This window comes from Leptosomus discolor, chromosome 16, assembly GCF_034619465.1.
Source record: "Leptosomus discolor isolate bLepDis1 chromosome 16, bLepDis1.hap2, whole genome shotgun sequence".
NCBI classification, from domain to species: Eukaryota; Metazoa; Chordata; class Aves; order Leptosomiformes; family Leptosomidae; genus Leptosomus; species Leptosomus discolor.
In genome coordinates this window covers 9655504-9682760 of record NC_141406.1, presented here as the reverse complement: position 1 = coordinate 9682760, position 27257 = coordinate 9655504, and the positions used below count along the sequence as shown (strand labels likewise).

At 58.3% G+C, this 27257-nt stretch overlaps 2 protein-coding genes across 2 annotated transcripts; both read left to right on the top strand.

The window, feature by feature from the left end:
• The first annotated feature begins 7776 nt into the window (after positions 1–7776).
• LOC147414326 (coiled-coil domain-containing protein 63-like) lies at positions 7777–11295 on the top strand. Its single transcript, XM_086474003.1, has 7 exons — positions 7777–7914; positions 8010–8197; positions 8350–8539; positions 9025–9528; positions 9620–9801; positions 10357–10529; positions 10943–11295. Exons 1-7 carry the CDS (start codon positions 7777–7779, stop codon positions 11293–11295), a joined length of 1728 nt encoding a protein of 575 aa, XP_086330129.1.
• An 8863-nt stretch (positions 11296–20158) lies between these two features.
• LOC147414325 (uncharacterized) lies at positions 20159–23691 on the top strand. The gene is made up of 7 exons (XM_086474002.1): positions 20159–20296; positions 20392–20579; positions 20732–20921; positions 21407–21949; positions 22002–22183; positions 22753–22925; positions 23339–23691. The coding sequence occupies exons 1-7, from the start codon at positions 20159–20161 to the stop codon at positions 23689–23691; spliced, it is 1767 nt and encodes a 588-aa protein (XP_086330128.1).
• The last annotated feature ends 3566 nt before the right edge of the window (positions 23692–27257 follow it).

Below are 27257 nucleotides of genomic sequence, written 5' to 3'. Positions count from 1 at the left end.
ATTCTGGGGTGCCAAATTGCCAGTCAACTCGGGAGCCAAGCCGGCTCTAGAAAGATGCCAGTGGAGCCCCAAGCCCTCCTCTCGGCTCTGGGTGCGGGAGCCGGCCTCGGGCCCTTGCCCCTGGGGAGACAGGCTGCCGGACGGCACCGCCTTGGGGAAGCCAGAGGATGAGCCCCTGCTCAGCAGACGGGCGGGGGCGGATTGGGGCAGGGGCCCTGCGTGACAGTGCTCCCTCCCACCCAGGTCTCCTGGAGAAGAGGACCCGCGAGCTCCTGCTGCAGGAGTCCATCCTGCGCTACACATCGGCTGAGGGCTCCCACCTGGCCCAGCCCTTCGCCCACCCGCTGCTGGGCGGCACCGAGCTCCTCTGGGGGATGGATCGCGCCCAGCTCTGCCCGACGGCCCCCGCCCCGAACGGCACCGCCGACGCCATCGGCGCCTGTGAGTGGGGGAGGTGGGAGGGAGGGGCTGTGGCCACGCAGCCAACGCCCAATGCCCCGTTCCCCCCTGGCTGCCCCGCCCAATCCCCCGCTGACCCCTGTCCTTCCCAGCCAACCCCAACCAGCCTCCCCCGCCCCACCACGGATGTCAGGCCTGTGACGGGGTGCGTGACGGCTGGCCATTTTCTTGGGCAGTGGAAGTGCCGCTGGACCACGGGCAGCTGCGCCAGCTGATTCTCCAGAGGCACGAGAAGCAGCAGGCCGACGCTCCTGGCACGGGCAAGAGGAGGAGGGCTAGACTGAAGATTTCGTGTGCTGACAGCTTCAAATCTGAGCGGGCCAGTGCTCCTGGCACGGGACCTTCGAGAGAAGAGATCACAGAATGTCAGGGGTTGCAAGGGACCTCGAAAGATCATCCAGTCCAAGCCCCCTGCCAGAGCAGGACCACCTAGAGTAGGTCACACAGGAACGCGCCCGGGCAACTTTTGAACGTCTCCAGAGAAGGAGACTCCACCACCTCTCTGGGCAGCCTGTTCCAGGGCTCTGTCATCCTCACAATTAAAAAGTTTTTCCCTTATGTTCACGTGGAATCTTCTGTGCTCCAGCTTGCACTTGTTGCCCCTTGTCCTGTCATTGGACGTCACCGAGAAGAGCCCGGCTCCACCCTCCTGACACTCGCCCTTTACGTATTTATGAACATCCATGAGGTCACCCCTCAGTCTCCTCTTCTCCAAGCTCAAGAGACCCAGCTCCCTCAGCCTTTCATCAGAAGGGAGACGTTCCACCCCCTTCATCACCTTTGTGGCTCTGCGCTGGACTCTTTCCAGCAGTTCCCTGTCCTTCTGGAACTGAGGGGCCCAGAACTGGACACGCTATTCCAGATGGGCTCTCAGCGGGGCAGAGGAGAAGGGGGAGGAGAACCTCTCTCGACCTACTGACCGCACCCCTTCTCATACCCCCCGGGATGCCATTGGCCTTCTTGGCCACCAGGACACATTGCTGGCTCATGGTCATCCTGCTGCCCACCAGGCCCCCCAGGCCCCTTTCCGCTACGCTATTCTCCACCAGCTCAGTCCCCAACCTCTACTGGGACATGGGGTTGTTCTTTCCCAGCTGCGAGACCCTGCACTTGCCCTTGTTGTAGTTCATTAAATGTCTCCCCGCCCAGCTCTCCAGCCTGTCCAGGTCTTTCTGAACGGCAGCACAGCCTCCTGGGGTGTCAGCCACTCCTCCCAGTTTGGTGTCAGCAGCAAACCTCCTGACAGGGTGCTCTGTTCCCTCATCCAGGTCATTGACGAATATATCGAAGAGTCCTGGTCCCAGCACCCACCCCTGAGGGACTCCACCAGATCCAGGCCTCCAACTAGACTCTGTCCCATTCACCACAGCTCTCTGACTTCTTTCCTTCAACCAATTAAACAAGCCACCTCACTACCCGGTCATCCAGACCACACTTCCTCAGTTCTGCTGCGAGGATGCTGTGGGAGACAGTGTCAAGTGCTTTACCGAAATCAAGATAAACCACATCCACTGCACTACCATCATCTATCCATCCACCTGGTTACGTCTTCATAAAAGGCTATCAGACTTCCATTGGTAAAGCCATGTTGACTGCTCCTAACGACTCTCTTATCCTTGATATGCCTACAGGCAGCACTGAGGGTAAGTTGTTCCATCACTTTTCCAGGGATGGAGGTGAGGCTGACCAGTCTGTAGTTACCCGGGTCCTCCTTCTTGCCCTTTTTGAAGACTGGACTGACATTTGCTTTCCTCCAGCCCTCAGGCACCTCTCCTGTTCCCCACGACTAACCAAAGATAATGGAGAGTGGTCTAGCAATGACTTGTGCCAGCTCCCTCAGCACCCGCGTGTGCATCCCAGCAGGGCCCATGCATTTGTGTATGTCCAGCTTGCTTAATTGATCCCTAACCCAGTCCTCATCAATCAAGGCAATCTCCTCCTTTATCCTGACTTCCTCTGGGGCCTCAGGGCTCTGGAGCTCCTGAGGACAGTCTCCAGCAGCATAGACAGAGGCAAAGAAGGCGTTCAGTAGCTCCACCTTCCCTGTATCCTCTGTCACCAGGGCACCCGCCTCATTCAGCAGTGGGCCTACATTGCCTCTAGCATTAGTTTTGTCTGCAATGTATTTGAAGAAGCCCTTTCTGCTGTCCTTGACCTCCCTTGCAAGGCTTAACTCCAAGGAGGCCTTAGCTTTCCTAGTTGCCTCCCTACATCCTCTGACAACAGTCTTATAGTCCTCCCAAGTGGCCATCCCCTGCTTCCAAGATCTATAGACTCTCTTCTTCCACTTGAGTTTGCCCATCAGTTTCCTGTTCAACCACGTGGGTCTCCTGCCTCCCTTTCTTGATTTCCTACCCACTGGCATGCTCCGATCTGGAGCCTGGAAAAAGTGGTCCTTGAATAGAAACCGACTCTCTTGGGCCCCTTTACCTTCTAGTACCCTGCCCCATGGGATTTCCCCTAGCAATTGCTTGAAAAGGCCAAAGTTGGCCCTGCTGAAGGCCAAGGTTGTGATCTTGCTTGGTGTTCTCTTCCTACCGCACAAGATCCTGAACTCCGCCATCTCATGATGGCTGCAGCCAAGGGCTGCCCTCAACCTTCACCGCTTCAACCAGACCCTGCTTGCTAGTGAGATAAGATTGTTATAAGATCTGCTCTAGCAGTGCTCCTCTCCTAGTTGGCTCATCCACCATTTGCATCAAGAAGTTCTCATCGATGCACTGGAGGAACCTCCTGGACTGTGAATGGCTAGCTGTGTAGGTCTCCCAGCAAATATCTGGGTAATTAAAATCCCCCACGAGTACCAGGGCCTGTGAATGCCAGGCTGCTGTCCGCTGCCTGTAGAAGGCCTCATCAACTTCCTCATCCTGATCGGGTGGCCGGTACTAGACACCCACGGCAGTATCTCCCATGCTAGCCTGCCCCTTGATTCTCACCCACAAACTCTCAACCCGCTCCTCATCCACCCCTGGACAGAACTCCCTACGTTCTAGCTGCTCCCTCATGGAAAGAGCAACGCCACCTCCACCTCCTCGCCTTGTTGGCCTGTCTTTCCCGAAAAGGACGCGGCCATCCATGACCGCATTCCAGTCACGTGAGCAGTCCCACCATGTCTCTGTAATTGTCACCAGATCGTAACCCCTTGACCGGACACGGATTCCTGACTCCTCCTCTTTATTCCCCGTGCGGCGTGCACTGGCATACAGGCATCTCAGGGAGCGAGCTGAGCACGCCGACTGCACCCGAGGGGGATGGCAGGCCTTCCGGTCCTCACTAATACTAGAACAGTGCCCCACCGGTGCAAACCCAGCTACAACCCCATCCCCCTTCGAATCTACTTTAAAGCTCTAGCTACGAGCCCTGCTAATTGTTGCCCTAGAACCCTTTTCCCTCTACAAGATAAGCCCTTCCCACGTATTAGCATCAGGTCTGGTGTTTTCTAAAACCAGCCATTATCAAAGAACACACAAGAGCCCGGCCTGTAGCCCCAGTCCTGGAGCCAGGTATTTACAGCGTGGATCCTGCTATTGCTTCCCGTGTCATCACCCGCAACTGGAAGGAGGGAAGAGAAATTAACTTGCGCGCCAGACTCTTTCAATAATTGTCCCAAGGCCCCGAAGTCTCTCTTCATTCCCCTCGGGCTACGGGATGCAGCTTCCTCCCCTCCTGCCTGGAAGATCAGTAGCGGGTTGTAGTCTGATGACCGCACGAGGTTGGGGAGTTTCCTAGCGATATCCCTAATTCGGGCTCCAGGAAGACTACAGACTTCCCTATGGTGAGGGCCGAACCCACATACTGGGCCCTCTGTTCCCTTTAGGAGTGAGTCTCCAACAACTCGAACTCTTCTCTTCTTCCTTGTGGAGGAGGTTGCTATACGGCTGGAAGGCCTGTCTGACTGTGGTGAGACCTCCGGCATAGGCTCTCGAGCATTCACCCCCTCATTGGACTGGCCGTCTTCCAGCAGGGCCTCATATCTCTTTCTCAGAGGCACCCGGGGAGGTGAGGCAGGCAAGGAGGGCGCTTGCAGGCAACTTGCCTCCGCTCACTTCTTTCATTTAGGCTTCTGTCTTCCCCCTGACAGGGGCAGGATACAGGGGCCCCTGTTTCCTGGGTGCGCTCTGGTGGGTGCCCCCCTTTCTGTTGTAGGGAGGGCAGAGCCTGGTTCCACCGGCCTGTCTCCACTTCAGCCTCCCTAATGCTCCGAAGCCTTTTCATTTCACTTGTAACCTCGCAGCCTCGTCGTGCAGCTGGGCCACTCGGCCGAGCAGATCGTCTACCCGCTCCCACCGCACCCGGCCGTACTCGTGGCTGCCCCCCGCCGCCAGCGAGAGGCTGTGGCATTCCCTGCAGCCTGTGACCTGGACACCTGCAGGTTTACCTGCGACCTCTGCCTGGCTCGCCACATTGCATCCAACAGGTCTTGCCCGGGTTGCCACCACAGCTGCCCACACCACCAGCTGCTGGGGCTGCCGCGGCACACTCTGGTCGCAGCGCTCCCCAGGCCGCTTTTTCCAGGCGTCAGGGAGGGCGGCGATGTTCTGGCAACGGCCAGGTCTCGCCCGCGTCTCCCACGAGAGCTGCCGGCTCCAGGCGAGCCGCTCCGCGGCCCTGGCATCTCCTTCCCTCAGGAAAAGCCGCTGTGCGCTGACATCTGCCGCTCCGGTGCGGGCTCGGCCGGCTGCGGGCAGCTCCCCTCGGCGACGACCATCTCGTTCCAACCCCCTGCCATGGGTAGGGACACCTTCCACCTGCGGGAGCTGCGTGAGGACACTGACACGATCAATGTGATCTAACAAGTGAACCTTTATTTCCGTGTTTCCAGTGCAATTTATAACCCTCGACCACACCCAATAAATACTGATTGGCTTCATCGCAAATAACAGCCCATAGTCCTACCTGATTGGCCACATTGCGAGTCACGTTCAAGTCACGTTCACAAATGTTCACACCCATCTTCTTCGAGAAATTAAAACTGCGTCATTAATGGCGGCTGTCTCTTCTCCTGCACCTGTAAGATGTTCATGCCCCCTGCACCGCAAGTTGTTCATGCTTTCAGCAGTTCCGGTACGTCCCAGCTCAGGTTCTCTGGAAAGGCTGGATTGTTCACATGTCCCTTATTTCATAAATATCCTCCCACATTCCACCAGACCAGGTCGCTCCCAGCCCCATCCAGCCTGGCCTTGAGCACTGCCAGGGAGGGGGCAGCCACAGCTTCCCTGGGCAACCTGTGCCGGTGCCTCACCGCCCTTGTAGTGAAGAACTTCTTCCTAATGTCTAATCTCAATCTCCTGCCCTGCTTTATGGATCATTTGTGCCAGTCCACCGGCTAGTCGAGGATGCATCGTCAGATTGCGAGGTGGCTGCCTCCTCTTTCAGGTGGTTTCGCTGACTCTCAAACATCAGCCGAGCACAAACAGCCACTTCCTGATGGCTGGCTTGACATCTCAAACACCTACCTGCTCTACCAACCTGGGGAGGTGAAGGGGCTACTAAATCCCATAAGGAGACAAACATCCTCCCTGCCGTGGGTTAACTCTTTAGTTCCATGTGGGATTTGTTTTGGCAGGATTTGGGAGAAATATCCCCAACCCATCCTGGTCCATCAGCCGCGCGTGTGAAGGATAAACTTGTTAAATTCATACTTTGCTGAGCACCAGGATGGGTTCAAACTATTGCGTTCTGGGTTGGTTGGGTTTTTTTGCTAATGTTACCAGCAGGAAGAAGAAGAACGACATTTGAGATGAAGGGGTCGCTTGGTTGTTTTTCAGGATTTCCTTTTGTTGCAGAGGGATCTGCAGGGATGCAGGGTCTCGGGGGGCAGGATCAGACTGGCCCCCTCCATCAGCCAGTTGAGCATTGCTTGGATGAAGAGAGTCCCCTTTTAGTCCACCCTGGCCACCCTGTAGTCGCTAGATCCTCCTTGGCAACGGTCCCCACGGACAACCCGCCCCCACCCCATTGTGACGACACAGTGGTGACATCAGGGTCAGTGCGTGTTCCACAGAGCCCGGGGCAGTGCAGGACAGGACAGCGACCGGACAGCAGCTCCCTGCCGGGCTCTCGCCTCTCCTGCGCTTGCCACTGGAAACAGGGGCTGATCTTTGGCAAAACCCCACTGCCGCCGTGGTCCCGACCCCTGGCTGGAGCGGAACCGCAGCACCCTGCGGTGGGGTGAGCAGCGTCGGGGGGGACGGGGAAGACCAGGGGGCTGCAGCGGGCCTGGGGGGGGACACGACCCTCTTTGGGGGTGAGGGCTGCGGGGTCGGCCCCAGTGCCCTCCCTGGCTGCAGCGAGACCGGGGCTGAATCCAGGCGACATCCCCGACTCGTGCTCCGCAGGGGCTCTGGCCGTCGGCACGGGGGGACCTTTCTACGAAAACCCAGGTAGCGAACGGGGTGGAACAGCTCAAGCCATCTGTTCTGCCCCTGCTTCTGAACTCGGCAAGAGGAGCGTGTTTTGCGATGCCATCACTACAAATGCTCTGTTTTTATTCACCGCGCAGCCACCTGTGATGGTTTCCTCATGTGCCAAACGCTCGAGCGGGCGCTGAGGGACAAGCGGGGGCCACAACCGCCCCCTTAGCCGGGTTTCATTTCTCTCCTTGGAAAGCAGGCCTGGCCCTGCGGAGGCTTCCTCGTCCCCTTCCCGAACTGTCTGCAGAGCGACCGGTGGAGACAGCTGGAAGCAATGAGCGACTCAAAGGTAAAAACTGAAGCACGATCCCAAGCTGAATTTCTGGACAGGCGCTCTGGGGGATCTGCCGTGGGGATCTCACCTGCAGAAATCAGTGGCGCGGTGGGGTGAGCCGGACAGGCGGTGGGGAGCCAGGCTCTCTTTTGCCAGCAAGGCGTTGGGTTGCGGCGGGGCTCGTTCTGCCTGCCCTCCTGTGCCGGGGATGAGGCCGTGGCGTGAGACCTGGGTGTTGGGGGAGGCAGGGTTGGGCAACAGGGGTCAGCTGAGGTCAGGGGGGTAGTGGTGGATGCAACTGCCAGAGCTGCAGTGCTCACCTGTAAGGCAGTGACTTCTCAGCTACAAGTCACCTTCGCACAGCTGGGGATGCGAGCGCTCCTGCTCCGCTCCTGGGCAAAGTCAGCGGGGTTCCTTCATGTCATGTCCCCAGTAGGGGTGGGTTTGATTCTGACTGACGTGGTCCCGGCAGTCACGCTGGGTGATAAAAGTGGTGACAACGTGCCGTCACCTGCCCTCCGCGCTGCTGGAGGTCTGCACCCTGTTCTGGATGCGAGGTGCTAGCTGCGGCTCAGCTGCCCTGGTGTTGGCTGGTCTTGACGCCTCCTTGCCCTGGAAAGTGGTGCTAGCATGGCGGGGGGTTACCCAAGAGCACAGCGCCTGGCCGCCTTTGCTCTGAAGTGGATCAGAAGCGCTCATGGAGTTGGTTTGTGTGGCTCAGTGTTTGGGAGGGTACTGAATATCTTCGGTGCCAGTGAAGAGCTGAAGGTGGTGACGAAGAGCTGGAGGTGGCGATGCCATTAACCCACTGCCCCGTGCCCAGCTCCGCTGTCTACCACTGCTGGTGGGGTTTGCTCAAGTGACTGAGCTCTCCCTCTCTGTGTCAGCAGGGCGCGCTCTCTTTGAGGCAGAAGCTTTCAGCCTTCCCGGAGAAGGAGCAGGACAAGCTGGCTGAAGGCGAGTTCAGGAGACTGCAGGTGCAGTTTCGGAGAGCTGGGGAGAAGAACAGGTCCTATGGTGCCAAGACGAGGCGTCAGCTGCAGGCCCAGGAGTAAGTGCAGCTTGGCTCGGCTGCGTTGTGCCCGGAAAGTTCCTCCAGGCAGAGATGTGGGGACCCTGGTGCTGAGGTGGGGAGGGGCAAGGACCTGCTCCGGCGTTGCAGGTGGGATGTGCTCCATGTTATTTGTTGTTTTGTTTTTACAGGCAAGAAATAGAGTCGCTGGCTCAAGAACAGAAGGAGGTGTTATCAACGCTGAGCCAGATCACGTCCCGGAGGAACGTGATGCTGGATGAGAGGAATCGTACGGAGCTCCACCGCCTTTTGCAGTCCAAATCCAAGCACGACTCTCTGATTGGAGAGAGAAAAGCCCTCTTAGCTGCCCTGGAGAAGCAGGTAACGCATCTGAACCATTCCCTGGCCGAGCACGGTAGAGCAGAGCAGAGTCACAGAGGGAGACCCGTGGCTGAAACCCCTCGATGCAGAATGCATCTCCTTCAGGCCTCGGAACAGAATGCTGCCTCCTGGCAAAAGACACGTGCCACTGACTAAGGGACAGAGCCAGGCTCCCATTCAAGTCAGCATCGCTGGCCAGAAAAGTACGGCGCAACTCTCAGCCTTGCTGTCCCACAGCTCTCTGCAGCTCCTCTTGGATGGCACACACCTGCCTGGGGTCACGCAACATCCCACTGCTTTTCCCTTGACTTTTGTCGTTCTTCTGAAAATGCAACATTTAGCTGTGCTGCCTGAGATGTGGCAAATCGAGGAGCAGCGACACCCGAGAGATGTCTCTTCACTTCTCCTGAGGACAGCCTGACAAGAGTCCAGAACGTAGGGCTGGAGATTATACTTTCTTTGGTTTTTTTCCTCTGTGTGCGCAGATATTAGAGCTGGAACAAGAGATTGCGAGTCAAAAGCGGAGAGCAGCAAAGGTGAAGGACGTGAAGAGGAGCGAGCGGCTGCCAAAGCAGGCCGAGACGCTGGAGACGTCTCTATACAACGTAAGCAAACCTTTGGCAGGCCTTTGGCGGCCGTGTGCGGGGCTGCACTGGGGCCTGTGTGCAACATGCCTTTTGGTCAGGACAAAGGGTAACGGTGCAAATGCGTTTGGTTGCCACAAGCTGCGTAAAGGCCCTGGCTTGTTCCCCTGGCCTGGTTGCTCCCAGAACCCCTCCAAGGCTCCTTCGAGCTTGGCGACCCAAATGCAGCACTTGTGCCTTGCCAAGAAGCCTGAAGGCATGCGCCTGTTTAGTGACACGGCCGAGCTGCCTGAGGCCACCTTGCCTTGGACAATGCCAGCTCCGGATCTCGGCCTGGCCTACTGTTGCCTCTCCAGCCTTAGGGAGGAGGATACTGCAGGGCCAGCTTCACATCCCTTGGCCCGTGTTTGTCTCAGCCCTGGTCGAGGTCTTTCTGCAGAGACCTGAGCCCCCCAGTCCCGCAGCAGCTTCAGACCCCTTGCTTCTCTCTCCCCAGGTCACTGTCCGTTTCCACACCGCTGTGAGCAGAAACAAGCAGCTGCATGAAGAGATTGAAAGCCTCCAAATACAGAAAGCTGCTTTGAACAACATCTTCTTTAAGCTCCACAGGAAGCTGGAGAAGCAACGCAGGAGGATGAACAGCGCTCTTCAGCAATCCACAGAAGCCTACGAGGAGTGGTACGTGGCCTTGCGAACGCTCTGCGGTAAACTTGGCACCGGTGGGCAATGGCGGCGTCGAGTAGCGATGACAAGAGAGACCGCTGGCAACTTGAGAGAGAGGATTCTCCGCTCTTGTCTAGAGCTGGGTGCCGAGGGCTGGGTGCCGAGGGCTGGGTGCCTGGTCAGTGCAGGGAGACCGGTACCTCCAGGGTGATTTACTCCACCCGCCCCAGAGGTTTCTCGGGATGGGGTGAGCTGCCTCGCGGAGCAGTCTCTGTCCGCTGAGTCCCACCTGAGCCCACAGAGGGGGACGCAGCAGATGCGGAGCAGAGGCCAGCCAGCTCTGGTCCAAGTGAGCCGGGCTGCCGGAGCTGGGTGCTGTGTCCAAGTACAAAACCCCACCAAGAGCTCTGTCAGCTTGCTGCTGGCCTTGGGCTGACACAGCCGCATCGCGATGAGAGCTGGGCAATGTGCACAGCATCACGGGGGCTTGGCTGGGTCAGGCATGGAGACGGCCAGGAAGAGAAATCGTTCTAACTACGCGTGGTGTAACCTGCTGCTTTCTGCGTGCAGGATGGAGACTCTGAACAGAACTAGAGAGGAGACTGAAAAGCAGAGGAAAGACGCTGCCCTGCACGAAAGGCAGAAGCGTGTCCTTGGCACGGCGCAGATCGAAATGAAAACTTTCATGGACACCAAACTGCGAGATCTCTCGGAGTTGAAGGAAAAGGCCCAAAAGAACAAAGGTAGCAAATGAGAGAAATGCCGTGCAACGGGGACCCCAAACCAGGGCTGCGCAGGGTTGGCAAGGGGTGGCTTATAGCGCTGCACCCCAAAGGCAGGACGTCTCCTCTGCCTGCAGGCTCCTTCAGCCACCCTTTGCCCTACAGAATAAACAGACAAACAGGGATAAGCAAGGGAGGCCACCTGAACCCCTGCGTCTTGGGGTGCCCTTGGGGGAGAGGGAGGGATGGGGAAGCAGGGACCCGCCTCCATGTGCAGCCGTGGCCCCTTTGATCCTGCTGGGGAGGGATGCCACTGTGTTTGCCCCATTCCCATGCAGGCTGTGAGCTCCTTGCTTAATTTCTGAGTGAAGGAAGGCTCTGCCAAGGGCAGCCGTGGGGACACGCGCAGCCCAGACGCTCCCTCTCTCCCTCAGCCTTGAAGGCAGCCAAGCGCATCAGGCAGAGGCAAGCAGAAGCAGAGAGCTTCGAGAGCCTGATGCCAGTTTACCAGCAGCTGCTGGAGCAGGCGGAGAACGGCGACATCGACCGGCTGATAGACAGCTTTGTCGCAGAGAATCAGAAGGAGTTCTCCTGCTTCAGCTACGCCATCGAGGTCAACAAGGAGATGGCGAAGATGCAGCAGAGGATCAACGACCAGCAGGTCTGTTCCAGGCCCTTCACGTCTCCCCTTTCTCAGCTGGTGCTGCTGGGCTGGGGCTTTTCCTCTCCCACGTGTCCGGAATCACACAAGAGCCCAGCTCAGAGCCTGCCACAGGGGCGGGATTAGGGGAAGGCAAAGGGGCAGCTAAAAGAGAACTCCCAGAGCCAGAAGGCGGCGTTCTCGGATCTGAAAAGGTCTCAATACTGCCACCGTGTACCCAGCAAAACGACTGCAGGATCCAGGAAAGGCAAGAGGTGCCTCGGCCATGTGTGGGGCTGGCTGGAGGGAGAAAGGCTGCCCGTTGTGAGGTCATCAGCTGCCCCCCTGGCCTGGTGACAGTGGTCCCCGGGGGGGGGTCAAGTGGGACGTCCCTGCTGCCAGGGCAGAGGGATGGTCCCCAGCCTCTGTCAGGCACATCTGGTGGGCACTCAGCCCATACCCCTCTCTCGTGCTTGTGTTTACACAGAGCAGGATTGCAGCCCTCATCGTGGACAAGGAGCCTGCGGAAGAGAGCCTGGAGGAAGTGGAGGTATGGCGGCCGGGCCTTCCCTCTGCAAGGGCAGCGCGGCCCTGCCACGTGTGCCAGGGAGTCTGGTCCTATGAACGCTGCTCTGGTCAAGGGCTGGACAGGCGTGGGCAGAAAAGGGCCCTGCATTGGCTTTGGCAGCCCTGTCTCCCAGTGCATGGTGAGAGGGTGCCTGCAGGGCTCCTGCCAGCCCTGGCTCTCCAGCGCCTGCGGCCTCGTGCGCGGCACGGGGAGCTTGGGCTCCCCTACGCAGAGCCTTTCCCCTGCAGGGACGGGAGCATGGGGTGGGATGTCTCCAGTGCCCAGCCTGGAAGTGGCCAGCACTGGGGTGTGGGGGAAGAGCAGGGGGCTGGGGTGACACCTGTCAAAACCTTTGTTGATAGGCAAAAATAATGGAAACCACCAAGGAAGCCAACATGTATGAAAAGAAATACAAGGAGAGCAGCAAGTTGCTGGGCCAGCTCAGATCTGGCGTGGAGGCCCTGCTCAAAGAAACCAGCTGTGATGCTACGAAGATAACGTGGCCGCTTGGAGACAACCTGGCGCAGATTCTGGGTGGGTCGGGGCTGCCCGTCTTCCCCTGCCACATGGCCTGGACCCTGCGTGTCCACCACCCGCTTGCACTGTGTTTTAATTGAGCTCTTGTTTTTTCCTCTGCCCCGTCACGCATGGGTGTCCCTAATGCGAATTCTGGGGTGCCAAATTGCCAGTCAACTCGGGAGCCAAGCCGGCTCTAGAAAGATGCCAGTGGAGCCCCAAGCCCTCCTCTCGGCTCTGGGTGCAGGAGCCGGCCTCGGGCCCTTGCCCCTGGGGAGACAGGCTGCCGGACGGCACCGCCTTGGGGAAGCCAGAGGATGAGCCCCTGCTCAGCAGACGGGCGGGGGCGGATTGGGGCAGGGGCCCTGCGTGACAGTGCTCCCTCCCACCCAGGTCTCCTGGAGAAGAGGACCCGCGAGCTCCTGCTGCAGGAGTCCATCCTGCGCTACACATCGGCTGAGGGCTCCCACCTGGCCCAGCCCTTCGCCCACCCGCTGCTGGGCGGCACCGAGCTCCTCTGGGGGATGGATCGCGCCCAGCTCTGCCCGACGGCCCCCGCCCCGAACGGCACCGCCGACGCCATCGGCGCCTGTGAGTGGGGGAGGTGGGAGGGAGGGGCTGTGGCCACGCAGCCAACGCCCAATGCCCCGTTCCCCCCTGGCTGCCCCGCCCAATCCCCCGCTGACCCCTGTCCTTCCCAGCCAACCCCAACCAGCCTCCCCCGCCCCACCACGGATGTCAGGCCTGTGACGGGGTGCGTGACGGCTGGCCATTTTCTTGGGCAGTGGAAGTGCCGCTGGACCACGGGCAGCTGCGCCAGCTGATTCTCCAGAGGCACGAGAAGCAGCAGGCCGACGCTCCTGGCACGGGCAAGAGGAGGAGGGCTAGACTGAAGATTTCGTGTGCTGACAGCTTCAAATCTGAGCGGGCCAGTGCTCCTGGCAGGGGACCTTCGAGAGAAGAGATCACAGAATGTCAGGGGTTGCAAGGGACCTCGAAAGATCATCCAGTCCAAGCCCCCTGCCAGAGCAGGACCACCTAGAGTAGGTCACACAGGAACGCGCCCGGGCAACTTTTGAACGTCTCCAGAGAAGGAGACTCCACCACCTCTCTGGGCAGCCTGTTCCAGGGCTCTGTCATCCTCACAATTAAAAAGTTTTTCCCTTATGTTCACGTGGAATCTTCTGTGCTCCAGCTTGCACTTGTTGCCCCTTGTCCTGTCATTGGACGTCACCGAGAAGAGCCCGGCTCCACCCTCCTGACACTCGCCCTTTACGTATTTATGAACATCCATGAGGTCACCCCTCAGTCTCCTCTTCTCCAAGCTCAAGAGACCCAGCTCCCTCAGCCTTTCATCAGAAGGGAGACGTTCCACCCCCTTCATCACCTTTGTGGCTCTGCGCTGGACTCTTTCCAGCAGTTCCCTGTCCTTCTGGAACTGAGGGGCCCAGAACTGGACACGCTATTCCAGATGGGCTCTCAGCGGGGCAGAGGAGAAGGGGGAGGAGAACCTCTCTCGACCTACTGACCGCACCCCTTCTCATACCCCCCGGGATGCCATTGGCCTTCTTGGCCACCAGGACACATTGCTGGCTCATGGTCATCCTGCTGCCCACCAGGCCCCCCAGGCCCCTTTCCGCTACGCTATTCTCCACCAGCTCAGTCCCCAACCTCTACTGGGACATGGGGTTGTTCTTTCCCAGCTGCGAGACCCTGCACTTGCCCTTGTTGTAGTTCATTAAATGTCTCCCCGCCCAGCTCTCCAGCCTGTCCAGGTCTTTCTGAACGGCAGCACAGCCTCCTGGGGTGTCAGCCACTCCTCCCAGTTTGGTGTCAGCAGCAAACCTCCTGACAGGGTGCTCTGTTCCCTCATCCAGGTCATTGACGAATATATCGAAGAGTCCTGGTCCCAGCACCCACCCCTGAGGGACTCCACCAGATCCAGGCCTCCAACTAGACTCTGTCCCATTCACCACAGCTCTCTGACTTCTTTCCTTCAACCAATTAAACAAGCCACCTCACTACCCGGTCATCCAGACCACACTTCCTCAGTTCTGCTGCGAGGATGCTGTGGGAGACAGTGTCAAGTGCTTTACCGAAATCAAGATAAACCACATCCACTGCACTACCATCATCTATCCATCCACCTGGTTACGTCTTCATAAAAGGCTATCAGACTTCCATTGGTAAAGCCATGTTGACTGCTCCTAACGACTCTCTTATCCTTGATATGCCTACAGGCAGCACTGAGGGTAAGTTGTTCCATCACTTTTCCAGGGATGGAGGTGAGGCTGACCAGTCTGTAGTTACCCGGGTCCTCCTTCTTGCCCTTTTTGAAGACTGGACTGACATTTGCTTTCCTCCAGCCCTCAGGCACCTCTCCTGTTCCCCACGACTAACCAAAGATAATGGAGAGTGGTCTAGCAATGACTTGTGCCAGCTCCCTCAGCACCCGCGTGTGCATCCCAGCAGGGCCCATGCATTTGTGTATGTCCAGCTTGCTTAATTGATCCCTAACCCAGTCCTCATCAATCAAGGCAATCTCCTCCTTTATCCTGACTTCCTCTGGGGCCTCAGGGCTCTGGAGCTCCTGAGGACAGTCTCCAGCAGCATAGACAGAGGCAAAGAAGGCGTTCAGTAGCTCCACCTTCCCTGTATCCTCTGTCACCAGGGCACCCGCCTCATTCAGCAGTGGGCCTACATTGCCTCTAGCATTAGTTTTGTCTGCAATGTATTTGAAGAAGCCCTTTCTGCTGTCCTTGACCTCCCTTGCAAGGCTTAACTCCAAGGAGGCCTTAGCTTTCCTAGTTGCCTCCCTACATCCTCTGACAACAGTCTTATAGTCCTCCCAAGTGGCCATCCCCTGCTTCCAAGATCTATAGACTCTCTTCTTCCACTTGAGTTTGCCCATCAGTTTCCTGTTCAACCACGTGGGTCTCCTGCCTCCCTTTCTTGATTTCCTACCCACTGGCATGCTCCGATCTGGAGCCTGGAAAAAGTGGTCCTTGAATAGAAACCGACTCTCTTGGGCCCCTTTACCTTCTAGTACCCTGCCCCATGGGATTTCCCCTAGCAATTGCTTGAAAAGGCCAAAGTTGGCCCTGCTGAAGGCCAAGGTTGTGATCTTGCTTGGTGTTCTCTTCCTACCGCACAAGATCCTGAACTCCGCCATCTCATGATGGCTGCAGCCAAGGGCTGCCCTCAACCTTCACCGCTTCAACCAGACCCTGCTTGCTAGTGAGATAAGATTGTTATAAGATCTGCTCTAGCAGTGCTCCTCTCCTAGTTGGCTCATCCACCATTTGCATCAAGAAGTTCTCATCGATGCACTGGAGGAACCTCCTGGACTGTGAATGGCTAGCTGTGTAGGTCTCCCAGCAAATATCTGGGTAATTAAAATCCCCCACGAGTACCAGGGCCTGTGAATGCCAGGCTGCTGTCCGCTGCCTGTAGAAGGCCTCATCAACTTCCTCATCCTGATCGGGTGGCCGGTACTAGACACCCACGGCAGTATCTCCCATGCTAGCCTGCCCCTTGATTCTCACCCACAAACTCTCAACCCGCTCCTCATCCACCCCTGGACAGAACTCCCTACGTTCTAGCTGCTCCCTCATGGAAAGAGCAACGCCACCTCCACCTCCTCGCCTTGTTGGCCTGTCTTTCCCGAAAAGGACGCGGCCATCCATGACCGCATTCCAGTCACGTGAGCAGTCCCACCATGTCTCTGTAATTGTCACCAGATCGTAACCCCTTGACCGGACACGGATTCCTGACTCCTCCTCTTTATTCCCCGTGCGGCGTGCACTGGCATACAGGCATCTCAGGGAGCGAGCTGAGCACGCCGACTGCACCCGAGGGGGATGGCAGGCCTTCCGGTCCTCACTAATACTAGAACAGTGCCCCACCGGTGCAAACCCAGCTACAACCCCATCCCCCTTCGAATCTACTTTAAAGCTCTAGCTACGAGCCCTGCTAATTGTTGCCCTAGAACCCTTTTCCCTCTACAAGATAAGCCCTTCCCACGTATTAGCATCAGGTCTGGTGTTTTCTAAAACCAGCCATTATCAAAGAACACACAAGAGCCCGGCCTGTAGCCCCAGTCCTGGAGCCAGGTATTTACAGCGTGGATCCTGCTATTGCTTCCCGTGTCATCACCCGCAACTGGAAGGAGGGAAGAGAAATTAACTTGCGCGCCAGACTCTTTCAATAATTGTCCCAAGGCCCCGAAGTCTCTCTTCATTCCCCTCGGGCTACGGGATGCAGCTTCCTCCCCTCCTGCCTGGAAGATCAGTAGCGGGTTGTAGTCTGATGACCGCACGAGGTTGGGGAGTTTCCTAGCGATATCCCTAATTCGGGCTCCAGGAAGACTACAGACTTCCCTATGGTGAGGGCCGAACCCACATACTGGGCCCTCTGTTCCCTTTAGGAGTGAGTCTCCAACAACTCGAACTCTTCTCTTCTTCCTTGTGGAGGAGGTTGCTATACGGCTGGAAGGCCTGTCTGACTGTGGTGAGACCTCCGGCATAGGCTCTCGAGCATTCACCCCCTCATTGGACTGGCCGTCTTCCAGCGGGGCCTCATATCTCTTTCTCAGAGGCACCCGGGGAGGTGAGGCAGGCAAGGAGGGCGCTTGCAGGCAACTTGCCTCCGCTCACTTCTTTCATTTAGGCTTCTGTCTTCCCCCTGACAGGGGCAGGATACAGGGGCCCCTGTTTCCTGGGTGCGCTCTGGTGGGTGCCCCCCTTTCTGTTGTAGGGAGGGCAGAGCCTGGTTCCACCGGCCTGTCTCCACTTCAGCCTCCCTAATGCTCCGAAGCCTTTTCATTTCACTTGTAACCTCGCAGCCTCGTCGTGCAGCTGGGCCACTCGGCCGAGCAGATCGTCTACCCGCTCCCACCGCACCCGGCCGTACTCGTGGCTGCCCCCCGCCGCCAGCGAGAGGCTGTGGCATTCCCTGCAGCCTGTGACCTGGACACCTGCAGGTTTACCTGCGACCTCTGCCTGGCTCGCCACATTGCATCCAACAGGTCTTGCCCGGGTTGCCACCACAGCTGCCCACACCACCAGCTGCTGGGGCTGCCGCGGCACACTCTGGTCGCAGCGCTCCCCAGGCCGCTTTTTCCAGGCGTCAGGGAGGGCGGCGATGTTCTGGCAACGGCCAGGTCTCGCCCGCGTCTCCCACGAGAGCTGCCGGCTCCAGGCGAGCCGCTCCGCGGCCCTGGCATCTCCTTCCCTCAGGAAAAGCCGCTGTGCGCTGACATCTGCCGCTCCGGTGCGGGCTCGGCCGGCTGCGGGCAGCTCCCCTCGGCGACGACCATCTCGTTCCAACCCCCTGCCATGGGTAGGGACACCTTCCACCTGCGGGAGCTGCGTGAGGACACTGACACGATCAATGTGATCTAACAAGTGAACCTTTATTTCCGTGTTTCCAGTGCAATTTATAACCCTCGACCACACCCAATAAATACTGATTGGCTTCATCGCAAATAACAGCCCATAGTCCTACCTGATTGGCCACATTGCGAGTCACGTTCAAGTCACGTTCACAAATGTTCACACCCATCTTCTTCGAGAAATTAAAACTGCGTCATTAATGGCGGCTGTCTCTTCTCCTGCACCTGTAAGATGTTCATGCCCCCTGCACCGCAAGTTGTTCATGCTTTCAGCAGTTCCGGTACGTCCCAGCTCAGGTTCTCTGGAAAGGCTGGATTGTTCACATGTCCCTTATTTCATAAATATCCTCCCACATTCCACCAGACCAGGTCGCTCCCAGCCCCATCCAGCCTGGCCTTGAGCACTGCCAGGGAGGGGGCAGCCACAGCTTCCCTGGGCAACCTGTGCCGGTGCCTCACCGCCCTTGTAGTGAAGAACTTCTTCCTAATGTCTAATCTCAATCTCCTGCCCTGCTTTATGGATCATTTGTGCCAGTCCACCGGCTAGTCGAGGATGCATCGTCAGATTGCGAGGTGGCTGCCTCCTCTTTCAGGTGGTTTCGCTGACTCTCAAACATCAGCCGAGCACAAACAGCCACTTCCTGATGGCTGGCTTGACATCTCAAACACCTACCTGCTCTACCAACCTGGGGAGGTGAAGGGGCTACTAAATCCCATAAGGAGACAAACATCCTCCCTGCCGTGGGTTAACTCTTTAGTTCCATGTGGGATTTGTTTTGGCAGGATTTGGGAGAAATATCCCCAACCCATCCTGGTCCATCAGCCGCGCGTGTGAAGGATAAACTTGTTAAATTCATACTTTGCTGAGCACCAGGATGGGTTCAAACTATTGCGTTCTGGGTTGGTTGGGTTTTTTTGCTAATGTTACCAGCAGGAAGAAGAAGAACGACATTTGAGATGAAGGGGTCGCTTGGTTGTTTTTCAGGATTTCCTTTTGTTGCAGAGGGATCTGCAGGGATGCAGGGTCTCGGGGGGCAGGATCAGACTGGCCCCCTCCATCAGCCAGTTGAGCATTGCTTGGATGAAGAGAGTCCCCTTTTAGTCCACCCTGGCCACCCTGTAGTCGCTAGATCCTCCTTGGCAACGGTCCCCACGGACAACCCGCCCCCACCCCATTGTGACGACACAGTGGTGACATCAGGGTCAGTGCGTGTTCCACAGAGCCCGGGGCAGTGCAGGACAGGACAGCGACCGGACAGCAGCTCCCTGCCGGGCTCTCGCCTCTCCTGCGCTTGCCACTGGAAACAGGGGCTGATCTTTGGCAAAACCCCACTGCCGCCGTGGTCCCGACCCCTGGCTGGAGCGGAACCGCAGCACCCTGAGGTGGGGTGAGCAGCGTCGGGGGGGACGGGGAAGACCAGGGGGCTGCAGCGGGCCTGGGGGGGGACACGACCCTCTTTGGGGGTGAGGGCTGCGGGGTCGGCCCCAGTGCCCTCCCTGGCTGCAGCGAGACCGGGGCTGAATCCAGGCGACATCCCCGACTCGTGCTCCGCAGGGGCTCTGGCCGTCGGCACGGGGGGACCTTTCTACGAAAACCCAGGTAGCGAACGGGGTGGAACAGCTCAAGCCATCTGTTCTGCCCCTGCTTCTGAACTCGGCAAGAGGAGCGTGTTTTGCGATGCCATCACTACAAATGCTCTGTTTTTATTCACCGCGCAGCCACCTGTGATGGTTTCCTCATGTGCCAAACGCTCGAGCGGGCGCTGAGGGACAAGCGGGGGCCACAACCGCCCCCTTAGCCGGGTTTCATTTCTCTCCTTGGAAAGCAGGCCTGGCCCTGCGGAGGCTTCCTCGTCCCCTTCCCGAACTGTCTGCAGAGCGACCGGTGGAGACAGCTGGAAGCAATGAGCGACTCAAAGGTAAAAACTGAAGCACGATCCCAAGCTGAATTTCTGGACAGGCGCTCTGGGGGATCTGCCGTGGGGATCTCACCTGCAGAAATCAGTGGCGCGGTGGGGTGAGCCGGACAGGCGGTGGGGAGCCAGGCTCTCTTTTGCCAGCAAGGCGTTGGGTTGCGGCGGGGCTCGTTCTGCCTGCCCTCCTGTGCCGGGGATGAGGCCGTGGCGTGAGACCTGGGTGTTGGGGGAGGCAGGGTTGGGCAACAGGGGTCAGCTGAGGTCAGGGGGGTAGTGGTGGATGCAACTGCCAGAGCTGCAGTGCTCACCTGTAAGGCAGTGACTTCTCAGCTACAAGTCACCTTCGCACAGCTGGGGATGCGAGCGCTCCTGCTCCGCTCCTGGGCAAAGTCAGCGGGGTTCCTTCATGTCATGTCCCCAGTAGGGGCGGGTTTGATTCTGACTGACGTGGTCCCGGCAGTCACGCTGGGTGATAAAAGTGGTGACAACGTGCCGTCACCTGCCCTCCGCGCTGCTGGAGGTCTGCACCCTGTTCTGGATGCGAGGTGCTAGCTGCGGCTCAGCTGCCCTGGTGTTGGCTGGTCTTGACGCCTCCTTGCCCTGGAAAGTGGTGCTAGCATGGCGGGGGGTTACCCAAGAGCACAGCGCCTGGCCGCCTTTGCTCTGAAGTGGATCAGAAGCGCTCATGGAGTTGGTTTGTGTGGCTCAGTGTTTGGGAGGGTACTGAATATCTTCGGTGCCAGTGAAGAGCTGAAGGTGGTGACGAAGAGCTGGAGGTGGCGATGCCATTAACCCACTGCCCCGTGCCCAGCTCCGCTGTCTACCACTGCTGGTGGGGTTTGCTCAAGTGACTGAGCTCTCCCTCTCTGTGTCAGCAGGGCGCGCTCTCTTTGAGGCAGAAGCTTTCAGCCTTCCCGGAGAAGGAGCAGGACAAGCTGGCTGAAGGCGAGTTCAGGAGACTGCAGGTGCAGTTTCGGAGAGCTGGGGAGAAGAACAGGTCCTATGGTGCCAAGACGAGGCGTCAGCTGCAGGCCCAGGAGTAAGTGCAGCTTGGCTCGGCTGCGTTGTGCCCGGAAAGTTCCTCCAGGCAGAGATGTGGGGACCCTGGTGCTGAGGTGGGGAGGGGCAAGGACCTGCTCCGGCGTTGCAGGTGGGATGTGCTCCATGTTATTTGTTGTTTTGTTTTTACAGGCAAGAAATAGAGTCGCTGGCTCAAGAACAGAAGGAGGTGTTATCAACGCTGAGCCAGATCACGTCCCGGAGGAACGTGATGCTGGATGAGAGGAATCGTACGGAGCTCCACCGCCTTTTGCAGTCCAAATCCAAGCACGACTCTCTGATTGGAGAGAGAAAAGCCCTCTTAGCTGCCCTGGAGAAGCAGGTAACGCATCTGAACCATTCCCTGGCCGAGCACGGTAGAGCAGAGCAGAGTCACAGAGGGAGACCCGTGGCTGAAACCCCTCGATGCAGAATGCATCTCCTTCAGGCCTCGGAACAGAATGCTGCCTCCTGGCAAAAGACACGTGCCACTGACTAAGGGACAGAGCCAGGCTCCCATTCAAGTCAGCATCGCTGGCCAGAAAAGTACGGCGCAACTCTCAGCCTTGCTGTCCCACAGTTCTCTGCAGCTCCTCTTGGATGGCACACACCTGCCTGGGGTCACGCAACATCCCACTGCTTTTCCCTTGACTTTTGTCGTTCTTCTGAAAATGCAACATTTAGCTGTGCTGCCTGAGATGTGGCAAATCGAGGAGCAGCGACACCCGAGAGATGTCTCTTCACTTCTCCTGAGGACAGCCTGACAAGAGTCCAGAACGTAGGGCTGGAGATTATACTTTCTTTGGTTTTTTTCCTCTGTGTGCGCAGATATTAGAGCTGGAACAAGAGATTGCGAGTCAAAAGCGGAGAGCAGCAAAGGTGAAGGACGTGAAGAGGAGCGAGCGGCTGCCAAAGCAGGCCGAGACGCTGGAGACGTCTCTATACAACGTAAGCAAACCTTTGGCAGGCCTTTGGCGGCCGTGTGCGGGGCTGCACTGGGGCCTGTGTGCAACATGCCTTTTGGTCAGGACAAAGGGTAACGGTGCAAATGCGTTTGGTTGCCACAAGCTGCGTAAAGGCCCTGGCTTGTTCCCCTGGCCTGGTTGCTCCCAGAACCCCTCCAAGGCTCCTTCGAGCTTGGCGACCCAAATGCAGCACTTGTGCCTTGCCAAGAAGCCTGAAGGCCTGCGCCTGTTTAGTGACACGGCCGAGCTGCCTGAGGCCACCTTGCCTTGGACAATGCCAGCTCCGGGTCTCGGCCTGGCCTACTGTTGCCTCTCCAGCCTTAGGGAGGAGGATACTGCAGGGCCAGCTTCACATCCCTTGGCCCGTGTTTGTCTCAGCCCTGGTCGAGGTCTTTCTGCAGAGACCTGAGCCCCCCAGTCCCGCAGCAGCTTCAGACCCCTTGCTTCTCTCTCCCCAGGTCACTGTCCGTTTCCACACCGCTGTGAGCAGAAACAAGCAGCTGCATGAAGAGATTGAAAGCCTCCAAATACAGAAAGCTGCTTTGAACAACATCTTCTTTAAGCTCCACAGGAAGCTGGAGAAGCAACGCAGGAGGATGAACAGCGCTCTTCAGCAATCCACAGAAGCCTATGAGGAGTGGTACGTGGCCTTGCGAACGCTCTGCGGTAAACTTGGCACCGGTGGGCAATGGCGGCGTCGAGTAGCGATGACAAGAGAGACCGCTGGCAACTTGAGAGAGAGGATTCTCCGCTCTTGTCTAGAGCTGGGTGCTGAGGGCTGGGTGCCGAGGGCTGGGTGCCGAGGGCTGGGTGCCTGGTCAGTGCAGGGAGACCGGTACCTCCAGGGTGATTTACTCCACCCGCCCCAGAGGTTTCTCGGGATGGGGTGAGCTGCCTCGCGGAGCAGTCTCTGTCCGCTGAGTCCCACCTGAGCCCACAGAGGGGGACGCAGCAGATGCGGAGCAGAGGCCAGCCAGCTCTGGTCCAAGTGAGCCGGGCTGCCGGAGCTGGGTGCTGTGTCCAAGTACAAAACCCCACCAAGAGCTCTGTCAGCTTGCTGCTGGCCTTGGGCTGACACAGCCGCATCGCGATGAGAGCTGGGCAATGTGCACAGCATCACGGGGGCTTGGCTGGGTCAGGCACGGAGACGGCCAGGAAGAGAAATCGTTCTAACTACGCGTGGTGTAACCTGCTGCTTTCTGCGTGCAGGATGGAGACTCTGAACAGAACTAGAGAGGAGACTGAAAAGCAGAGGAAAGACGCTGCCCTGCACGAAAGGCAGAAGCGTGTCCTTGGCACGGCGCAGATCGAAATGAAAACTTTCATGGACACCAAACTGCGAGATCTCTCGGAGTTGAAGGAAAAGGCCCAAAAGAACAAAGGTAGCAAATGAGAGAAATGCCGTGCAACGGGGACCCCAAACCAGGGCTGCGCAGGGTTGGCAAGGGGTGGCTTATAGCGCTGCACCCCAAAGGCAGGACGTCTCCTCTGCCTGCAGGCTCCTTCAGCCACCCTTTGCCCTACAGAATAAACAGACAAACAGGGATAAGCAAGGGAGGCCACCTGAACCCCTGCGTCTTGGGGTGCCCTTGGGGGAGAGGGAGGGATGGGGAAGCAGGGACCCGCCTCCATGTGCAGCCGTGGCCCCTTTGATCCTGCTGGGGAGGGATGCCACTGTGTTTGCCCCATTCCCATGCAGGCTGTGAGCTCCTTGCTTAATTTCTGAGTGAAGGAAGGCTCTGCCAAGGGCAGCCGTGGGGACACGCGCAGCCCAGACGCTCCCTCTCTCCCTCAGCCTTGAAGGCAGCCAAGCGCATCAGGCAGAGGCAAGCAGAAGCAGAGAGCTTCGAGAGCCTGATGCCAGTTTACCAGCAGCTGCTGGAGCAGGCGGAGAACGGCGACATCGACCGGCTGATAGACAGCTTTGTCGCAGAGAATCAGAAGGAGTTCTCCTGCTTCAGCTACGCCATCGAGGTCAACAAGGAGATGGCGAAGATGCAGCAGAGGATCAACGACCAGCAGGTCTGTTCCAGGCCCTTCACGTCTCCCCTTTCTCAGCTGGTGCTGCTGGGCTGGGGCTTTTCCTCTCCCACGTGTCCGGAATCACACAAGAGCCCAGCTCAGAGCCTGCCACAGGGGCGGGATTAGGGGAATGCAAAGGGGCAGCTAAAAGAGAACTCCCAGAGCCAGAAGGCGGCATTCTCGGATCTGAAAAGGTCTCAATACTGCCACCGTGTACCCAGCAAAACGACTGCAGGATCCAGGAAAGGCAAGAGGTGCCTCGGCCATGTGTGGGGCTGGCTGGAGGGAGAAAGGCTGCCCGTTGTGAGGTCATCAGCTGCCCCCCTGGCCTGGTGACAGTGGTCCCCGGGGGGGGGTCAAGTGGGACGTCCCTGCTGCCAGGGCAGAGGGATGGTCCCCAGCCTCTGTCAGGCACATCTGGTGGGCACTCAGCCCATACCCCTCTCTCGTGCTTGTGTTTACACAGAGCAGGATTGCAGCCCTCATCGTGGACAAGGAGCCTGCGGAAGAGAGCCTGGAGGAAGTGGAGGTATGGCGGCCGGGCCTTCCCTCTGCAAGGGCAGCGCGGCCCTGCCACGTGTGCCAGGGAGTCTGGTCCTATGAACGCTGCTCTGGTCAAGGGCTGGACAGGCGTGGGCAGAAAAGGGCCCTGCATTAGCTTTGGCAGCCCTGTCTCCCAGTGCATGGTGAGAGGGTGCCTGCAGGGCTCCTGCCAGCCCTGGCTCTCCAGCGCCTGCGGCCTCGTGCGCGGCACGGGGAGCTTGGGCTCCCCTACGCAGAGCCTTTCCCCTGCAGGGACGGGAGCATGGGGTGGGATGTCTCCAGTGCCCAGCCTGGAAGTGGCCAGCACTGGGGTGTGGGGGAAGAGCAGGGGGCTGGGGTGACACCTGTCAAAACCTTTGTTGATAGGCAAAAATAATGGAAACCACCAAGGAAGCCAACATGTATGAAAAGAAATACAAGGAGAGCAGCAAGTTGCTGGGCCAGCTCAGATCTGGCGTGGAGGCCCTGCTCAAAGAAACCAGCTGTGATGCTACGAAGATAACGTGGCCGCTTGGAGACAACCTGGCGCAGATTCTGGGTGGGTCGGGGCTGCCCGTCTTCCCCTGCCACATGGCCTGGACCCTGCGTGTCCACCACCCGCTTGCACTGTGTTTTAATTGAGCTCTTGTTTTTTCCTCTGCCCCGTCACGCATGGGTGTCCCTAATGCGAATTCTGGGGTGCCAAATTGCCAGTCAACTCGGGAGCCAAGCCGGCTCTAGAAAGATGCCAGTGGAGCCCCAAGCCCTCCTCTCGGCTCTGGGTGCGGGAGCCGGCCTCGGGCCCTTGCCCCTGGGGAGACAGGCTGCCGGACGGCACCGCCTTGGGGAAGCCAGAGGATGAGCCCCTGCTCAGCAGACGGGCGGGGGCGGATTGGGGCAGGGGCCCTGCGTGACAGTGCTCCCTCCCACCCAGGTCTCCTGGAGAAGAGGACCCGCGAGCTCCTGCTGCAGGAGTCCATCCTGCGCTACACATCGGCTGAGGGCTCCCACCTGGCCCAGCCCTTCGCCCACCCGCTGCTGGGCGGCACCGAGCTCCTCTGGGGGATGGATCGCGCCCAGCTCTGCCCGACGGCCCCCGCCCCGAACGGCACCGCCGACGCCATCGGCGCCTGTGAGTGGGGGAGGTGGGAGGGAGGGGCTGTGGCCACGCAGCCAACGCCCAATGCCCCGTTCCCCCCTGGCTGCCCCGCCCAATCCCCCGCTGACCCCTGTCCTTCCCAGCCAACCCCAACCAGCCTCCCCCGCCCCACCACGGATGTCAGGCCTGTGACGGGGTGCGTGACGGCTGGCCATTTTCTTGGGCAGTGGAAGTGCCGCTGGACCACGGGCAGCTGCGCCAGCTGATTCTCCAGAGGCACGAGAAGCAGCAGGCCGACGCTCCTGGCACGGGCAAGAGGAGGAGGGCTAGACTGAAGATTTCGTGTGCTGACAGCTTCAAATCTGAGCGGGCCAGTGCTCCTGGCAGGGGACCTTCGAGAGAAGAGATCACAGAATGTCAGGGGTTGCAAGGGACCTCGAAAGATCATCCAGTCCAAGCCCCCTGCCAGAGCAGGACCACCTAGAGTAGGTCACACAGGAACGCGCCCGGGCAACTTTTGAACGTCTCCAGAGAAGGAGACTCCACCACCTCTCTGGGCAGCCTGTTCCAGGGCTCTGTCATCCTCACAATTAAAAAGTTTTTCCCTTATGTTCACGTGGAATCTTCTGTGCTCCAGCTTGCACTTGTTGCCCCTTGTCCTGTCATTGGACGTCACCGAGAAGAGCCCGGCTCCACCCTCCTGACACTCGCCCTTTACGTATTTATGAACATCCATGAGGTCACCCCTCAGTCTCCTCTTCTCCAAGCTCAAGAGACCCAGCTCCCTCAGCCTTTCATCAGAAGGGAGACGTTCCACCCCCTTCATCACCTTTGTGGCTCTGCGCTGGACTCTTTCCAGCAGTTCCCTGTCCTTCTGGAACTGAGGGGCCCAGAACTAGACACGCTATTCCAGATGGGCTCTCAGCGGGGCAGAGGAGAAGGGGGAGGAGAACCTCTCTCGACCTACTGACCGCACCCCTTCTCATACCCCCCGGGATGCCATTGGCCTTCTTGGCCACCAGGACACATTGCTGGCTCATGGTCATCCTGCTGCCCACCAGGCCCCCCAGGCCCCTTTCCGCTACGCTATTCTCCACCAGCTCAGTCCCCAACCTCTACTGGGACATGGGGTTGTTCTTTCCCAGCTGCGAGACCCTGCACTTGCCCTTGTTGTAGTTCATTAAATGTCTCCCCGCCCAGCTCTCCAGCCTGTCCAGGTCTTTCTGAACGGCAGCACAGCCTCCTGGGGTGTCAGCCACTCCTCCCAGTTTGGTGTCAGCAGCAAACCTCCTGACAGGGTGCTCTGTTCCCTCATCCAGGTCATTGACGAATATATCGAAGAGTCCTGGTCCCAGCACCCACCCCTGAGGGACTCCACCAGATCCAGGCCTCCAACTAGACTCTGTCCCATTCACCACAGCTCTCTGACTTCTTTCCTTCAACCAATTAAACAAGCCACCTCACTACCCGGTCATCCAGACCACACTTCCTCAGTTCTGCTGCGAGGATGCTGTGGGAGACAGTGTCAAGTGCTTTACCGAAATCAAGATAAACCACATCCACTGCACTACCATCATCTATCCATCCACCTGGTTATGTCTTCATAAAAGGCTATCAGACTTCCATTGGTAAAGCCATGTTGACTGCTCCTAACGACTCTCTTATCCTTGATATGCCTACAGGCAGCACTGAGGGTAAGTTGTTCCATCACTTTTCCAGGGATGGAGGTGAGGCTGACCAGTCTGTAGTTACCCGGGTCCTCCTTCTTGCCCTTTTTGAAGACTGGACTGACATTTGCTTTCCTCCAGCCCTCAGGCACCTCTCTTGTTCCCCACGACTAACCAAAGATGATGGAGAGTGGTCTAGCAATGACTTGTGCCAGCTCCCTCAGCACCCGCGTGTGCATCCCAGCAGGGCCCATGCATTTGTGTATGTCCAGCTTGCTTAATTGATCCCTAACCCAGTCCTCATCAATCAAGGCAATCTCCTCCTTTATCCTGACTTCCTCTGGGGCCTCAGGGCTCTGGAGCTCCTGAGGACAGTCTCCAGCAGCATAGACAGAGGCAAAGAA

What these genes read in the sequence shown, in the direction of transcription:
- LOC147414325 (XM_086474002.1), top strand. Translation starts at nt 20,159, where the DNA reads ATGGCGGGGGGTTACCCAAGAGCACAGCGCCTGGCCGCCTTTGCTCTG. An exon ending in GAGGTCTTTCTGCAGAGACC is followed by an intron (nt 21,950 to 22,001) that starts TGAGCCCCCCAG and finishes CTCTCTCCCCAG; the next exon opens with GTCACTGTCCGTTTCCACAC. An exon ending in AAAGGCCCAAAAGAACAAAG is followed by an intron (nt 22,926 to 23,338) that starts GTAGCAAATGAG and finishes TCTCTCCCTCAG; the next exon opens with CCTTGAAGGCAGCCAAGCGC.
- LOC147414326 (XM_086474003.1), top strand. Translation starts at nt 7,777, where the DNA reads ATGGCGGGGGGTTACCCAAGAGCACAGCGCCTGGCCGCCTTTGCTCTG. An exon ending in GTGCCAGTGAAGAGCTGAAG is followed by an intron (nt 7,915 to 8,009) that starts GTGGTGACGAAG and finishes TTGCTCAAGTGA; the next exon opens with CTGAGCTCTCCCTCTCTGTG. An exon ending in CTTCACATCCCTTGGCCCGT is followed by an intron (nt 9,529 to 9,619) that starts GTTTGTCTCAGC and finishes CTCTCTCCCCAG; the next exon opens with GTCACTGTCCGTTTCCACAC.